The 16,368-nt window shown below is 57.4% G+C and overlaps 1 protein-coding gene across 5 annotated transcripts in view; it reads left to right on the forward strand.

Moving 5' to 3' along the window:
- RNF123 (ring finger protein 123) overlaps window positions 1–16,368 on the forward strand; it is a 32,160-nt gene that overhangs the window by 11,003 nt on the left and 4,789 nt on the right. For all 5 annotated transcript variants that reach the window (XM_016941102.4, XM_016941100.4, XM_016941104.4 and 2 more), the window contains exons 13-35: window positions 146–271; window positions 391–483; window positions 555–628; window positions 1,412–1,529; window positions 1,732–1,831; window positions 2,004–2,065; window positions 2,254–2,325; window positions 2,553–2,673; window positions 3,347–3,448; window positions 4,570–4,676; window positions 4,904–5,102; window positions 5,454–5,599; window positions 5,902–5,985; window positions 6,711–6,818; window positions 12,100–12,277; window positions 13,134–13,208; window positions 13,359–13,446; window positions 13,531–13,618; window positions 13,711–13,795; window positions 15,196–15,335; window positions 15,443–15,631; window positions 15,723–15,798; window positions 16,014–16,098. In XM_016941102.4, the coding sequence (XP_016796591.2) occupies window positions 146–271; window positions 391–483; window positions 555–628; window positions 1,412–1,529; window positions 1,732–1,831; window positions 2,004–2,065; window positions 2,254–2,325; window positions 2,553–2,673; window positions 3,347–3,448; window positions 4,570–4,676; window positions 4,904–5,102; window positions 5,454–5,599; window positions 5,902–5,985; window positions 6,711–6,818; window positions 12,100–12,277; window positions 13,134–13,208; window positions 13,359–13,446; window positions 13,531–13,618; window positions 13,711–13,795; window positions 15,196–15,335; window positions 15,443–15,631; window positions 15,723–15,798; window positions 16,014–16,098 (2,516 nt within the window). The remainder of the gene's footprint in view (window positions 1–145; window positions 272–390; window positions 484–554; window positions 629–1,411; window positions 1,530–1,731; window positions 1,832–2,003; window positions 2,066–2,253; window positions 2,326–2,552; window positions 2,674–3,346; window positions 3,449–4,569; window positions 4,677–4,903; window positions 5,103–5,453; window positions 5,600–5,901; window positions 5,986–6,710; window positions 6,819–12,099; window positions 12,278–13,133; window positions 13,209–13,358; window positions 13,447–13,530; window positions 13,619–13,710; window positions 13,796–15,195; window positions 15,336–15,442; window positions 15,632–15,722; window positions 15,799–16,013; window positions 16,099–16,368) is intronic.

Here is a 16,368-nt window from a genome sequence, read left to right on the forward strand (position 1 = left end):
CCCAGAAGGGGTCATCTATGTTTGGTGTTGCTCGAGTGGCTCAAGGCTCTGTGCCTGAGGCTTGTGCCTCGGCCATGTGCCAGGGCAGGGGTGCCTTGACCAGAGTGGAAGGCCACCACCTCACCAGTGCCTGGCCTTGGTGCAGCGCAAGGTGTATCTGGTGGAGGCTGTGCTCATGAGCTTCCTGCTGGGCATCGTGGAGAAGGGCACACCCACACAGGCACAGTCCGTGGTGCACCAGGTCCTGGACCTCTTGTGGCTCTTCATGGAGGTGAGGCTCCTGACCTCAGGCCTCAGGCCTGGCTGTCAGTCTTCACTGGGGTCGGGAAGATACGGGGAGAATCTTGGAAAAGGCCCCAGTCATGGCTGCCTTGGCATCTCTTCCCCCAGGACTACGAGGTACAAGATTGCCTCAAGCAGTTGATGATGTCTCTGCTTCGGCTGTACCGATTCTCACCCATTGTCCCAGACCTGGGCCTACAGGTGGGAGCCCCTACCCCTGCCCTGAGCCCCCTGGGACTCGCCTGTCCACTCTGAACGCCCCCTCTCCACAGATCCATTACCTGCGGCTCACTATCGCCATCCTGAGGCATGAGAAGTCCCGCAAGTTTCTGCTTAGCAATGTCCTGTATCCTTTCCTTGCTGCCTGGCAGGCCAGACATGGGGTGCCCTCTGGACTCAGCAGAGGCCAGGAAGGGGAGTGTCATCAGGCCAGGGGTCCCCTGGGAGCATCAGGAGGACCAGAGCTGCCCAACATGTGGCATTTTCTCTACAGAGCAAGGACGAGAGAGCAAAGGACTGAGCCTGGCCAGCCAGCCTAGCCAGGGGGTTCTGAATGACTGCAGACTCGGGCTACGCAGAGGTGTGGGAGGGGCCACAGGGCCTGCCCTCTTCGGCCACAGCCCAGCACTTTTGTTCATGTTCCACAGTGGGGATTCCTGCAAGATCTTTAAGGAGGCAGCTCTTCCTGCTTCCCAGAATTGTTGAGAACTGCATGAGTGAGTGAGAGCATAGCTTTGAGCCCCTGGCTGGGAAGCCTCAGCTTGTAGCCGTTTTCTTGGTCTGGGGTCTTCCAGCCTCCAGGAGGCAGACACAAAGCTGGGAGACACAGAGGTCAGAGTTGGGGCCTGAGAAAAGGCCACCAGTCCCTCTCTCCAGCTTGTCCCACAGTCATCTGTTCCTGTGACAGGCCCTTATCGTGCACTTGCTGGGTACTGGAGCTGGTGGGCTTAACCACCACAGCTTTTTGTCAGGGAGCATGCCCTGGGGGTCAGACACATAGCAGCAACATGCCCCTGTGGTGGTGGGAGAGCTGTGGTAGGCACATCCAGGGATGGGCTCCTGGGGAAGGACTCTTGAGGGTGTGCAGAGTGCCCTTTGGCAAGCAGAGCCCTGCCTTGACACCCGCCAGCTTCGACGTGCTCCGCTCCGTCGTCTTCTTTTACATCAAGAGCCCCTTGCGTGTGGAGGAGGCCGGCCTGCAGGAGCTCATTCCCACCACCTGGTGGCCCCACTGCTCCAGTAGGGAGGTGAGTGCACCCCAAGTGGGATGGGCAGAGGTCATGGCAAGGCCCCTGGCCTGGGCATCTGGCCACTGGGCATCTAGCATGAGGCCTTTTCACTGGCCCTGGTCCCTGAAGCCCTGGGGATGGAGTGTGGGTGTTCTGAGTGAAGGAGGCCTGGCTAGGTCCCAGGTGACCCTGCTGTATTCCACCTGCTACCCTTGCCTAGGGCAAAGAGAGCACGGAGATGAAGGAGGAGACCGCAGAGGAGCGGCTGCGGCGGCGAGCCTACGAACGGGGCTGCCAGCGGCTCAGGAAGCGCATTGAAGGTCAGCCCGCCTTGGGCACGGGGTAGGGTGGGAGGTGTGTGTGTGCACATGAGGGTGCTTGGAGGTGCCCATGTCTAGGTGGGACTTGGGGAACCCTGGTGGTGGAGCCCTGGCCCAAACCTGCCCCCCTTCTCCTGGAGCCTGAGGGCCATGTTCCTCACCTCACCTCCAGTGGTGGAAGAACTACAGATCCAGATCCTGAAGCTGCTGCTGGACAATAAAGATGACAATGGGGTGAGTGACTCCCAGAGCCCTGGGTGGGGCCCTGTGGGGAGGGATGCTGCACTGGGCCTTAAGACCCAGAGGGTGGGAACTGGGTTTGGTTCCCATGGCAGGGGCTGGGGGAAGGTGCAGCACTGAGCCAGCCCAGTCTGAGCCTGCATTCTCAGCTCAGCACAGCCTCACTTTTCCCTCTCTCAAAGGGTGAAGCTTCTAGGTATATCTTCCTGACCAAGTTTCGCAAGTTTCTGCAGGAGAACGCCAGTGGCCGGGGGGTAGGTGTCCTCCAGGCCAGCCCACTGTGGACCCCCGGCTGCACTACACATGCCATGCCCTCAGCACCTGGCACTTCTCGGACTGCCTCATCCCTGCCTAGCCCCAAGCTTTTCTCTGCTGCTTTTCCCTCCCTGCTCAACCCTCGACCCTCAGGCAGGGCCTTGGATGAGGAATGGGCAAGGCACTGGGCTGGCACCAATGCATGTTTCATGCCTGGTGTCCACAGAACATGCCCATGCTCTGCCCCCCTGAGTACATGGTCTGCTTTTTACACCGGCTGATCTCTGCCCTGCGCTACTATTGGGATGAATACAAGGCTTCCAATCCTCATGCTTCCTTCAGTGAGGGTGAGTGGCACCGGGGTCCCAGGTCAGTGAGGCTGGACAGAGCCAGGCGTAGGGCAGCCCCTAATGTTAGTGCAGAGTGCTGAGCTGAGGCTGTGGGCTGTGGGGAGTTGTCCCCGGCATCCTGCCTGGTTGAGTCCTACCCAGCCACAGGCGGCTTCTCCACTGGGGCAGCAGGAGCCCTGCACCCCAGGCCTGCCGATCCTGTGTTTGCTCTGATTGTCCCACGGGCTCCTACCATTGTGGGCTCTTTTCTTCCGTCCTTGCCCCCCCATTCCTCTGTGCGTCCTTTATAGGGCTGCCTTGGGTGGGTGCTGGGGGGCCCTGTGTTTGAGTCCCCAAGGGTCAGTGGGAGCCTTACCTGCCCTGGATTGGGGGATATCCCACAGGACTGGGGCTGGGCCTCTCTGCTTCTCCTGAGTGAACGGCTGCCATGAGTACCCCCATCACCCCAAGTTATGCAGCTGCTGGCTCTGACCTGAAATGGCAGGGGTGGAGAAGAGGTAGGGGAGGTCTGTTTCTTGGTCCAGGAGACAGTTTCTCTGTCTGCCTGGATGGGTGAGTGGCCAAAGCCAGAATTCCCAGGCTGTGCTAGGCCAGATTGGAGGGGAGGGCTGTGGGGAGGGTCTTCCTACTGGGCCGCGACCACTGGCCTAGCCTCCTCAATTCCTCGCAGAGGCCTACATCCCGCCCCAGGTCTTCTATAATGGCAAGGTGGACTACTTTGACCTGCAGCGCCTGGGGGGCCTCCTCTCGCACCTGCGGAAGACCCTCAAAGGTGTGTACAGGCCTGTGGGCCGGGAGCAGTTCTGGGGCCAGGTGGGGGACTGTCCCTGAGCCTGCTCTGCTGTGGATGCTGAGCCATCCTATGGCCACCAGAGGGTGCCCAAGTCTCTCCACCCACTCAGGCAGGGAGATACTGATCTGCCTGCCCTGCATCTGGGCAGCTTCTCTTTCCCGCCAGCACCCACGCCATAGGGGTCGGGCGTGCCTGGCAGGGGACCAGGGATCTTGGTGAGGTGTGGATGGGGCGTGCAGGTGCTGCCAGAGCTGCCTTCAGGGATGAGCACAAGCTGCCCCGGTGCAGGGCTGAGGGCACAGCGAGAGCAAGGCCCTGAGCCGGGCACGAGGGTGGGTCTGTGCTGTCAGAACCTCTCTCTGGCTGCCGCAGTGTGTACGCCGGAGTGCAGGGGCTGAGAGACAGGGAGCCCAGGTGTCCCCACACAGGAGATAAGGGCCTGCCCAGGTAGGTAGGGGAGGGCACAGGTGGAGGAGAGGAGTCAGGATGACCCCAGGCTTCCTGCCAGAGGTTGTGTGGATGGGGTGCCATCAGGGAGAGGGGCTGCAGGAGGTGGTGGAGATGAGAAATTCTGTTTGGACACAGCGCGTTTAGCGGGGAGCAAGGCCTGGGCGGGAGGCAGCGAAGGCGGGGTCAGTTGTCAGCACGGTGGTGGGGATGAGCCTGGGATGAGGCTTGGCTCCCACTGGGAGTGCCCAGAATGAAGCAGCCCTGGCATCTCCTTTTGTTTATGGAGTAGTCAGAGAGTGGGGGAGGCCCTGGAGAGCAGGAAGTCCTGGGAAACAAAGCCAGGGACCGGCAGGAAGGGCATGATGGGCTTACATCTATGTAGAATAAAGAAAGTCAATTTGAAAATAAATGAAAAAGAAGGGTGTGATGGGGAAAGCCTCCTGTTACTGAGTGGCAGCTAGACGGGGCCCTTGAGATGCAGAGTGAAGGCTGGGTGGAGGAGGCGGAGGGGCGAGGGGCAGATACGGTGCTAAACCGGGCTCTGCAAGGCCTCCTGCCCAGTGTGCTGGGCTCTCTCACCATCCTGGGCACTTCCACTGTGGCCCCTTGCGCCACCACTGGCCTGAGAACCCTCCTGCTCTTCCTCCCAGATGACCTTGCTTCCAAAGCCAACATTGTGATGGACCCACTGGAGCTCCAGTCAACCGCCATGGATGACCTAGATGAGGATGAGGAGCCAGCCCCAGCTATGGCCCAGGTGCCACAGTGGGGGCAGGCGGTGGGATTTGTGTTGGGCTTATCCTGTATCTTATGGGCAGGGGTCTCATCCAGGGCCACTTCCCGCTCCATGCAGGCAAGGGGTTTCTTACTGGGCTGGTGCCTTGCTGTGGGTGGAGGCATGGACCCTCCCTCACAATTCTGCAGCCCCGTGGGCCAAGGGAACCCTGAGCCAGCCCTGGTCCTGGCCGCCTTTCTTCACTGCAGCGCCCCATGCAGGCCCTGGCTGTTGGGGGGCCACTGCCCCTGCCCCGGCCCGGCTGGCTCAGTTCTCCAACTTTGGGCCGAGCCAACCGCTTCCTCAGCACAGCGGCTGTGAGCCTCATGACCCCACGGCGGCCTCTGAGCACCTCAGAGAAAGTGAAGGTCCGCACACTGAGCGTGGAGCAGAGGACCCGTGAGGACAGTAGGTGCTTGGTGGGGTCAGGCAGGTCCCCGAAGGACCCTTCCACAGTGTACAGTCCCCGACCCGGGCAAAGCCAAAATACACCCTATGCCCTCCCAGCCCTGTGGCCTGGCAGCATCCCAGGAGCGCAGGAAGCACACTCCGAGGGCAGGAGATCAATGCCGCAGAAATAGGTCCTGGCACCGCAGGCCTTGCCCTGCACTCCACCCCTACCCCCATGCCCCCATGGGCTCCCCGCGGGTCCCTCCTTGGGCACAGGAATGGGAGAGATGATTTCCTCTCCTGCTGTGAGGCAGGCTCAGGAGAGCCGGGATGGCCCTACCCTTGACCCTTCCCTCCCCAACTCCCCAGTTGAAGGCAGCCACTGGAATGAGGGCTTGCTGCTGGGGCGGCCCCCCGAGGAGCCTGAGCAGCCCCTCACCGAGAACTCGCTGCTGGAAGTCCTGGATGGGGCGGTCATGATGTACAACCTCAGCGTACACCAGCAGCTGGGCAAGGTCGTGCACTCTTGGACCCCGCATTGGGTGGCGGGTGTTGTGCGTGTTTGGTTGTGTGTGTATTCCTGTGTGCACATGGGCCCGCAGGGCTGCCTGTTCAAGACCGTGCATGGGAGCACATGCCTCAGCGAGGCTGGTTTCTGCTCCTGCTGCCTCAGTCTGACCTGCTGACTGTTGTGGGAATGGGACCGCCCTGGGCCTAAGGTTGGGACCTTGGCAGGGCTGGGGTCCAGACTGGGTCTGAAGAAGCCTGGATGAAGTGCCCAAGGGACACTCTGGACATGTGGTCCCATGCTGTGTAGATGGTGGGTGTCTCCGATGATGTCAATGAATACGCTATGGCTCTGAGGGACACAGAGGACAAGCTCCGCCGGTGCCCCAAGAGGGTAAGGCCCACATAGTCTTGGTGAGGGGCAGCTTGCTTACTCGTACAGGTAACCACAGATGAAGTCTGGTTCTGGGGGCTGCCCTGGCAGTTCTCATCCCCACTCTAGCCCTGGCCATAGCACGCCAGTGAGAGTGGGGCTGGCAGCAAGGCCTGGCACCCATCACCAGTGTGGCCTGTGCCTAGGTGCCCCCCACCCCCTGGGCCCAATAAGTGCTGAAGCACACCCACTCTCCTCATCAATTATTCATTGACCCTGAGTGCTTCCTCGGCCACTTGCAGAGTCAGCAGGAAGCAGGGCCTGGCTCCACTGCACCCTCCGGAGCCCTCTGCTGTAGCTGCCCTGGCCCAGGAAGGTGGGGCCCAGTGTGTCCAGGCTGAGCTTCCCTGACAGCCCCCACCCACCCCCACCTGTCAGCAGATCCCTGGGTCTGGCAGCTGGGGGAGCAGCGGTTCTGGCATCAGGTCCCTGGGTGCTCTGGCCAGCGGCTCACAGACCCCTAGCTGGGCCTCACTTCCACGTCATGAGGGGACCACCATGGCCTTGTTCTGAGGCTGGCTCAGGGTCACCAGAGGGTCAGTGGCAGAAGAAGTTTTTGAAAAATGGAGCCCAATCCCTTGCCTGCTCCAGGCACTAGAGGGCCCTTCCTAGGCTGCCTGCAGGATCAGGGTGGACCTGGGTATGGGGCCATGTCTTGATTGTCCTCCTTTCCCCTTGGGTGGCAGAGGAAGGACATCCTTGCAGAGTTGACCAAGAGCCAGAAGGTTTTCTCAGAAAAGCTGGACCACCTGAGCCGCCGTCTTGCATGGGTCCATGCCACTGTCTACTCCCAGGTGAGCTGGTATTGCAGCTGCCCCTTCCCGACCTCACTGTCTGGCCACGGGTCTAGCAAGGTTGTGCCAGGGCCCTTGATGCCCCCACCCTCTCGGGCCTCTGGCACACACATGTCCCTTCCCACACTTCAGACTCCATCACCCCATGCCATGTCCCCTGTACCCCTCATGCTCTGTGGACTGAGGAAGCGCAGTTTCTGGACCTCCAGTTCGCCTCATAGACCTGTCCTTGGAGGAACAAACTCTGTCTGTCTGCCTCCCCTGCTCCCACCCCCTCCCAGTTTCTTGGCCCCCGTCCTTCTCTCCCAGTGCATCAGGGGCTCTGCAGTCTTTCCCGGAGGCACACTCCACCATCTGTGTCTGCCTCTGTCTGACTCATTACCACCCGAGGCCACTGGCTTGTTCCCCACTCACTCATTCACTTGCTCATTCATTCAATAACATGCACCCAAAACCTGGTGTGTGCCAGGTGCTGTCCTGGAACTAGGGACACACACACATTAGTAAGTCAGAAAGATGAGCCTCTGCCTTCTGAAGGCACTCAGCCTGGTCAGATACATGGATGGACAGACAGATGGATGGGGCACTCCTGCTGTGACTGAAGTTTCACCCCCAGGCCTCAGACCCTCTGGACTTGTTTCCTCTCCCTGCCCCTCTTGGCATCTCTTCCCTAACCAGTGAGTGCCCTGAGGGTCTCTTCAGGTGCCCAGGTCAGGGTATCTGCTGTCTTCTTGGGCATACCCCTGCATGACTGGGTGATCGAGGCCTTTGGTGTCCCCATTTCTATCATCTCTGCTTGCTGTTTCTTCTCATGGCTCTTTTGCAAAACCCAAACCACCTCCACCTTTTTCCCATTCGTGACTCTCTTGCTACCCTGGATGACCGTGCTTACTGCCCCATGACAGGAACTTCCTCTCCCTTCTGCCCTGAGATTTCCTGCCTGCCCACCTCCCTCAGAAGTTTGGCTGCCCTCTCCCACACTGTCTTCTCAAGACCCTTGCCCTCTCATCTCTCTGCCTTTTTTTAGTTATGCTAAAATATGTGTGACATAAAATGTACCATCCTAGCTGTGTTTTTTTTGTTTTGTTTCGTTTTGTGTTTTTTTTTTGAGACAGAGTCTCACTCTGTTGCCCAGGCTGGAGTGCAATGGCATGATCTTGGCTCACTGCAACCTCTGTCTCCCGGGTTCAAGCAGTTCTCCTGGATTATAGATGTGCTACCGCGCCCGGCTACTTTTTGTATTTTTTGGTAGAGACAGGGTTTCACTTTGTTGGCCTGGCTGTTCTCAAACTCCTGGCCTCATGTGATCCTGCCACCTCGGCCTCCCAAAGTGCTGGGGTTACAGGCGTGCGCCACTGTGCCCGGTCACCCATCATAGCCATTTTTAAGTGTTAAGTCTATTCACATTGTCGTGCAGCCAATCTCCACACTCATTTCATCTTGCAAAACTGATACTCCGTGCCTGTTGAACAAAACCTCCTGTCCTCCCTTCCCCAGCTTCCCTGACAGCTCCCACCCACCCCCACCTGTCAGCAGATCCCTGGGTCTGGCAGCTGGGGGAGCAGCGGTTCTGGCATCAGGTCCCTGGGTGCTCTGGCCAGCGGCTCACAGACCCCCAGCTGGGCCTTACTTCCATGTCATGAGGGGACCACCATGGCCCTGTTCTGAGGCTAGCTCAGGTTGCCCCTGGCAACCACCATCCTACTTTCTGTCTCTGAATTTGACTATACTAAGCACCTCATCTAGGAAGAATCATACACTATTCGTTCTTTTGTGTATGGCTTTAGCATAATGTCCTCAAGGTTCATTCGTGTTATAGCATGTGTCAGAATTTCTTCATTTTCCAGGCTGAATAATATTCTGTTGTACGGACACCACATTTCATGTATCCAGTCCTTTGCTGATGGACACTCGGGTTGCTTCTACTTTGGGCTACTGTGAATAATGCTGTAATGAACATGGGTGTGCAAAGATCTCTTTGAGACCCTAATTTCAATTCTTTTGGTTATATACCCAGAAGTGGAATTACTGTACCATATGGTAATTCTGTTTTTTATTTTATTTTTAATTTTAATTTTTTATTTTTTTTGAGATGGAGTCTCACTCTGTCACCCAGGCTGGAGTGCAATGGTGCGATCTCAGCTCACATCCTGGGTTCAAGTGTTCTCTTGCCTCAGCCTCCCGAGTAGCTGGGACTACAGGTGTGCACCACCATGCTCGGCTAATTTTTGTATTTTTTTTTTTCTTTTTTTTGAGGTGGAGTTTTGCTCTTGTTGCCCAGGCTGGAGTGCAATGGCGCGATCTCGGCTCACGGCAGCCTCTGCCTCCCAGGTTCAAGCAATTCTCCTGCCTCAGCCTCCTGAGTAGCTGGGATTACAGGCATGTGCCACCACGCCCAGCTAATTTTGTATTTTTTTTTAGTAGAGATGGGGTTTCTTCATATTGATCAGGCTGGTCTTGAACTCCCGACCTCAGGTGATTCGCCCGCCTCGGCCTCCCAAAGTGCTGGGGTTACAGGCGTGAGCCATCGCGCCCTGCAATTTTTGTATTTTTTGTACAGATGGGGTTTCACCGTGTTGGTCAGGCTGGTCTTGAACTGCTGACCTCAGGTGATCTGCCTGCCTCGGCTTCCCAAAGTGCTGGGATTGCAGGCATGAGCCACCGTGCCCGGCCAATTCTGTTGTTTAATTTTTTGGAAACTACCATATCATTTCTACAGTGGCTGTGCCTGTTACATTCTCACCAGTAGTGCATGAGGGTTCCAATTTCTCCATACATATCCTTACCGACACTTGTTATTTTCTGCCCTTTTTTTTTCTTGGTAGACGCAGGGTCTCACTATGTTGCCCAGTTGTCAAACTCCTGGGTTCAAGGAATCCTCCTGCCTCGGCCTCCCAAAGTGCGGGGATTATAGGCATGAGCCACCACACCCGGCAATTTCTACTTTTTTGATAGTAAATCCTAATGGGTAGGATATGGTACCTTATTGTGGTTCTGCATTTTGCTAATGATTAGTGACATTATGACAAATAGTACCTTTACAAGCACTTATTGGCCATTTGCATATCTTTTGTTTGTTGGTTTGTTTGTTTTGTTTTGAGAGGGAGTCTCGCTCTGTGGCACAGGCTGGAGTGCAGTGGCAAGATTTTGGCTCACTGCAACCTCTGCCTCCCAGGTTCAAGCGATTCTCCCACCTCGGCCTCCTGAGTAGCTGGGACTATAGGCATACGCCACCACGCCCGGCTAATTTTTGTATTTTTAGTAGAGATGGGGTTTCACCTTGTTGGTCAGGCTGGTCTCAAACTCCTGACCTTAGGTGATCCGCCTGCCGCGGCCTCCCAAAGTGCTGGGATTACAGGCTTCAGCAACCGCGCCTGGCCATATCCTATAATTTTGCTGAATTTATTTATTAATCCTAGTTGGGGTTTTGTGTGTGTGTGTGGATCTTTAGGATTTTCTACTTATAAAATCATGTCTGTGAACAGAGATAATTTTACTTTATCCTTTCCAGTGTGGTTTCCTTTCTTTTTCATGCTTAGTTGCTCTGGCTGGGATTTCCAGGACTGTGCTGAGCAGAAGTAGAGAAAGTGGCACACTTGTCTTGTTCTTGGTCTGAGGGAGGGAGGGATTATAGTCTGTTACCACTGAGTGTGATGTTAGATGGAGGCTTTTCATATATGGTCTTTATTATGTTGAACTGCCTTCATTCTCTGCATCTTCAGCACTAACTCACCTGTGTCTTTCTAATCCCATTATTAATGGAGAGACTCACTCCTGTAAACCAGCACTTTGGGAGGCTGAAGCGGGAGGATCACTTGAAGCCAAGAGTTCATGACCAGCCTGGGCAACCCATCTCTACAAAAAAAACAAAATTTAATTAGCGGGGCATGGTGACACATACCTGTAGTCCCAGCTACTCTGAGGTCAGGAGTTCAAGACCAGCCTGGCCAACATGGCGAAACCCCATCTCTCCTAAAAATACAAAAATTAGCAGGGCGTGGTATCACATACCTGTAGGAGGATCACATGAGCCCAGGAGTTCCAGGTTACAGTGAGCTGTGATTGTGCCACTGCATTCCAGCCTTGACGCTATATGTGCCCAAAAGTTATGCTCTCTCCTTCTTTCTCTGTCTTAGCTGCTACATTTTCCCCTTCATCTCCCTCCAGCACAGGCTCTTCCCCATCTCTGAAATAGTCTCACCAGGGTCTCTGTCTGCCCCCATCTCAATCCGGCCGGCACATTTCCATCTCCTTTGCATTGATGCCTTCGCTCTGATGGGGCCATTGCCATCCCCTCACCAGACACAGTCTTCGCCGGCCTTCTGTAGCAGCAGGATCATCGCTGCCTAGGTTTGCGCCTAGGCCCTCCCCTAACCTCTTGCTTACATCTTCTCCTCAGTTCCTTGGGCTTTAGGGCACATCAGAGAGCTGGTGTGAAGCCCAGGTGCTGTGACCGCACTCCAAGACACACGGGTGCTGTGGGTCTGGGCTGGGGCCTGAGGCCTCATTCTTGCCTGGGCTCCTTTGTGAGACCCTGACATAGACTTTGTGGAAACCACATTGTGGGGAGCAGGGCCCTCAGCAGGTTTTGTCTGTTTCCCGTGACCTCTGTTCCACCAGTCACACTGCCCCCTGCTTTCCCACCACCTTCTCCTTTGCACTCCAGATCAAATTTCTGCCTGTCTGCTTACCATCGCCAGCTCTCTTGGGCCCTTCACACACCTTGTACTCCACTTTTCCACACAGACTTCCAGTCACAGCACCCTCTTGCCTAAAACTTGCTTACAGGCTGAGGCAGGCAGATCACCTGAGGTCAGGAGTTCAAGACCAGCCTGGCCAACATGGCGAAACCCCATCTCTACTAAAAATACAAAAATTAGCCGAGTGCGGTATCACATACCTGTAGTCCCAGCTACTCGGGAGGCTGAGGCAAGACAATCCCTTGAACTTGGGAGGCGGAGGTTCCAGTGAGCCAAGAGGGCATCACTGCACTCCAGCCTGGGTGACTCCATCTCAAAAAAAAAAAAAAAAACTTGCTTACAAATATGCTGACCAGAGTTCTGGCCTGGGTCACAGTAATGCGCCCTCCAGGCTGAGTGCGTCCCTCTTGCCTGCTGAGGACTTGATTGCCCTGCTTGAGCTACTGCTCATGCTTCCTGAAATCCAGGTCTCAGTTGTGCTGTCGTAGGCCTGGGGAGGCCTTTCCTGATCCCCAGGCCAGGACATGCCCCCAAGACCCCACTGGTGCGCAACCCAGCAGCACCCTGTGTGCCTCCTGCAGGAGAAGATGCTGGACATCTACTGGCTGCTGCGCGTCTGCCTGCGGACCATTGAGCACGGTGATCGCACAGGGTCTCTCTTTGCCTTCATGCCTGAGTTCTACCTGAGCGTGGCCATCAACAGCTACAGTGCTCTCAAGAATTACTTTGGTCCCGTGCACAGCATGGAGGAGCTCCCAGGTGATGGAACCATTCAGGCTGAGGCAGAAGCAGAAAAGGGGTCTCTAGTGTGAGCCCTAGGAGCCCTGGTCTGAGACCTCTGTGGCCCAGCAACACACATCTGTGGGGGGCGGGGAGGGGAGGAGCTTCCTCTGTGGTTCACCCTGCAGCAAACAAACGTCTGCACCCTGCCCTGGGACCTGCAGCCACAGAGCCAACAGCTCCCTGGCAAAGGAAAACAGACAAGATGGAACACGGTGGGTGTAGACCTCTTGGCTTTCACTTCCTTCCTAGTGCTATGAGCAACTGCCATGGTCCAGGAGCCAGCTGGCCCTGCACCTTGACTCCCTGGCACTGGTCACAAAGCGTAACAGTTGGTCAGGGGCAGAATGGTTTGTCTTGGTAAATCACAGCAGGGGGTGGACCCTGCTAGGGTCCACATCCGAACCTGGGCTTCTCAGCCTGCTGATTCCAGGCTGGGCGTGGCAGTGTATGTCTGGATCAGGCAGTGAGCTGTCAGGCCCCTAGCCCGCCCCCTGCCCAGCCACAGGCCTCAGTGCAGGCTTTGTCTTCAAAGACAGAGCTGTGAGTGCCCAAGGAGCTTTGACTGCTCATCAGGTGTGTGTGCTGAGATGGGTTTGAGCCCAGGTCAGGGCTCCTGCCAGGGCCTGTCATCCCTTCACAGTGAGCCTGTGCCTTAGCCCTTCCACAGCCACCAATGAATGCTTTGCCCGATGTCCCCAGATGCCACCCTGGGTCCAGGCTGGCCTTGGGAGCCAGCTCTAGAGCCTGCTACCCAAGTCCACCCACCCTGCTGACATGCCTGCCTCTGGAGCCCCCGCTCCCAGCCGACACGTCTCACTTCCCACCCTTGCAGGCTATGAAGAGACCCTGACCCGCCTGGCTGCCATTCTCGCCAAACACTTTGCCGACACACGCATTGTGGGCACTGGTGAGGGGCCCCTACAGAGGGTACAGGGGGAGGGGGATGGGATGGCACCTCTGGTCGGCTTTCTTCTATGAAAAATGTGGCCAGGTGGGCATGAAGTATGGGTCCAGGGCTCATGCCAAGCCCCTGCTGAGGCACGGTGTGTCCCCGCAGACATCCGAGACTCACTGATGCAGGCCCTGGCCAGCTACGTGTGCTACCCACACTCCCTGCGGGCTGTGGAGCGAATCCCCGAGGAGCAGTGAGTGGGGCCTGGGGGGCACACACCCTGGCCACGAGCACCATGCCCAGCCTCACCCCGTCTCTCCCCTCCTTGCCCTCACAGGCGTATCGCCATGGTGAGGAACCTCCTGGCGCCCTATGAGCAGCGGCCCTGGGCCCAGACCAACTGGATCCTGGTGCGGCTCTGGAGGGTAAGCCTGACTCAAGGGGAAGTGGCTGAGGCTGGCTGGAGGGAGAGGGTGCGCTGTCCCATTGACCAGGGCACTGACCCCCACCTCCACAGGGCTGTGGCTTCGGGTACCGCTATACACGGCTGCCACATCTGCTGAAAACCAAACTTGAGGACGCCAATTTGCCCAGCCTCCAGAGTGAGTATCTGGGTTGGGCGAGTCCTGGGCAAGGCAGGCGGGGGCGCTTACCTCCTACCCATGGGTTCTTTGAGACTCTCCACTTCTTCCAGCCCCTCTCTGGTTCCCCCGTTGGGTCCCAGACTCCCTACGTGTCCCCTGGGGTTTCCACTTTCCCTGCTTCCTTCCAGCCCAAGGATACTCGGGCTGGGACTCCCCCTCCCCAGCCTTGCCCACAGTCCTACCTACATGTGCCCTTTGGGCCTGGACGCTCTACGTGGGTCATGGTGAGAGGCGGCACCATCTTCCTGGCCTGCTGCAGCTCATGCAGACCGAATACTGTGTCCCTTGCCCTTTAAGCTAGCTCCCTGACCTCCAGCCTTGTCCCAGCACCATGTCCTTCTGCTTCTTTTTTGCTATCTGCTGGTGGCAGACCCTGGCCTTGGCTTAGGCCTTGGACACCTGAGTCCACTGGGAGCACAGATTGGAGGTTGGCCAGGTCCCCAGAGGGTATTCACGAGAGTTCCTGGAGGAAGGGACATTTAGTTGGGAGCAGAGGCTGTGCCCTCTCTCCAGGGTCCAGCAAGGACTTTCCCCTAGGCCTGGCCCTTGCAGAGTGCCAGGTGTGCCACACACTGTCCTCACCCTTCATGGTGGCTCTTCTTGGCTCATGTAGTCTGTTTCTGCCCTTGTGGGCAGTGTTTTGGTCCAAAGGGTGTCCCCAGAGAGGCTGAGTGTCTTGTGCTAAGTCACACAGCAAGTCCTTGCCAATTGCCGTGGTCCTGCGTCCAGGGCGGAACTGAGCTGCAAGTGGAGAGCGGCAGTGGGGCCAGGCCTGTCCTGCTGCTGCGGGAACTATTGATTTGTATCAAGCTGGTGGGGAGGTGCGCCAGGCCCGTTGCAGCTGAGGGCTCTGGTTACTGCTGCCTGCCAGCCCAGACTTGGTGCCCACGACCTCGGCCATATGCCAAGGCCAGGCCAAGGGCAGCAGAGGACAGTAGAGGACAGCAGGTTTGCAGCAGGGCTTAGAGTAGGCTCTTGGAGGAGCTGGCCTTGGTGCCGGTGGGGAAGCATCTAAGCCGCCCTGTTTAGGTCTGACCCTATCTGAAGGGTGTGCGACCCAGAACTTGCTGAGGGTCAGGCTGTGGCTGTGTGGCTGCTCTAGACCTGGAGTGGATGGTGTGGTGTCAGGGCTGGACACAGCTGCAGCCTGGGGCTTGCCTAGTAGAAGGAGGGGACAGATTCTGTCCCAACTAACTCCAAGGCAGCTGTCCCCTGTCCCCTGCTTTCATGACCTGAGCATTCCTAGGGAGCCATCTTTCTGTCCTTATACCAAAGCCTCAATGGACGAGGACAGAGGCAAACAGGCAGAGGCCACTGCAGTGGAGTCCCTGATGATGCCGCCTCCTGTCCCCCTGCAGAGCCCTGCCCCTCCACCCTGCTGCAGCAGCACATGGCGGACCTCCTACAGCAGGGTCCTGATGTGGCACCCAGCTTCCTCAACAGCGTCCTCAATCAGCTCAACTGGGCCTTCTCTGAATTCATTGGCATGATCCAAGAGGTGGGCTGTGGTGGGGCCTCGTGGGTTAGGGTGGTGCAAGGGATGAGGCCTGGTCCTGGGCTAGAGCCAGGTGCTGACCACTGCATGCCCACGTGTTGGTGGCTCAGATCCAGCAGGCTGCTGAGCGCCTGGAGCGGAACTTTGTGGACAGCCGGCAGCTCAAGGTATGTGCCACCTGCTTTGACCTCTCGGTCAGCCTGCTGCGTGTCTTGGAGATGACTATCACACTGGTGCCTGAGATATTCCTTGACTGGACCCGGCCTACCTCTGAGATGCTGCTGCGGCGTCTTGCACAGGTGTGGCCATCTGGGCAACAAGGGTGGGACCCTGGGGATGCCCCATTGATGACGCTCCCCATCCACCAATGGACTCCTGCTCCCCTCACAGCTGCTAAACCAGGTGCTGAACCGGGTGACAGCTGAGAGGAACCTGTTTGATCGTGTGGTCACCCTACGGCTGCCTGGTGAGGACCTAGATGCCCCGCACCCCAACACACTACAGGCCTCGGTTCCTCTGCTAGGAACAGTGAGGCCTGATTCCACATTCTGCCCCCGGACAGCCAGACTTGGTGCTCTGCAGTCTCGGCTCACCCTTCTGTAGGGAGGGCAGTGGGCAGGCCCGGAGCCCTTGAAGCAGGAGCATGTGGGTGGCTCATCTCTTTCCTCCCCTTCCCCTCAGGCCTAGAGAGCGTGGACCACTATCCCATTCTGGTGGCAGTGACGGGCATCCTGGTGCAGCTCCTGGTGCGTGGCCCAGCCTCAGAGTGAGTGTTGGGGACCGTGGGCCCCTGTGGGAGCTGGGTGTGTCTGGTGAGGAGGGGCTGGACAGGGCCTCCTGGTACTTCAGTTTCCTCATCTGGAAAATGGACCTCAGCATCAGGTTTTGAGGCAGAGGGAAGGTGGTGAGGTGTGAATGGCCTAAATAGGGGGCAGACGGAGCTGCTCTAAGTAGGAGAATCTGGGACCCCAGCAGGACAGGTGGCCCTGGCCCACAGAGCCACTGGCTTGTGGCCATGCCTCAGGCCAGGCATGGG

This window comes from Pan troglodytes, chromosome 2 (assembly GCF_028858775.2).
Source record: "Pan troglodytes isolate AG18354 chromosome 2, NHGRI_mPanTro3-v2.0_pri, whole genome shotgun sequence".
Taxonomy (NCBI): domain Eukaryota; kingdom Metazoa; phylum Chordata; class Mammalia; order Primates; family Hominidae; genus Pan; species Pan troglodytes.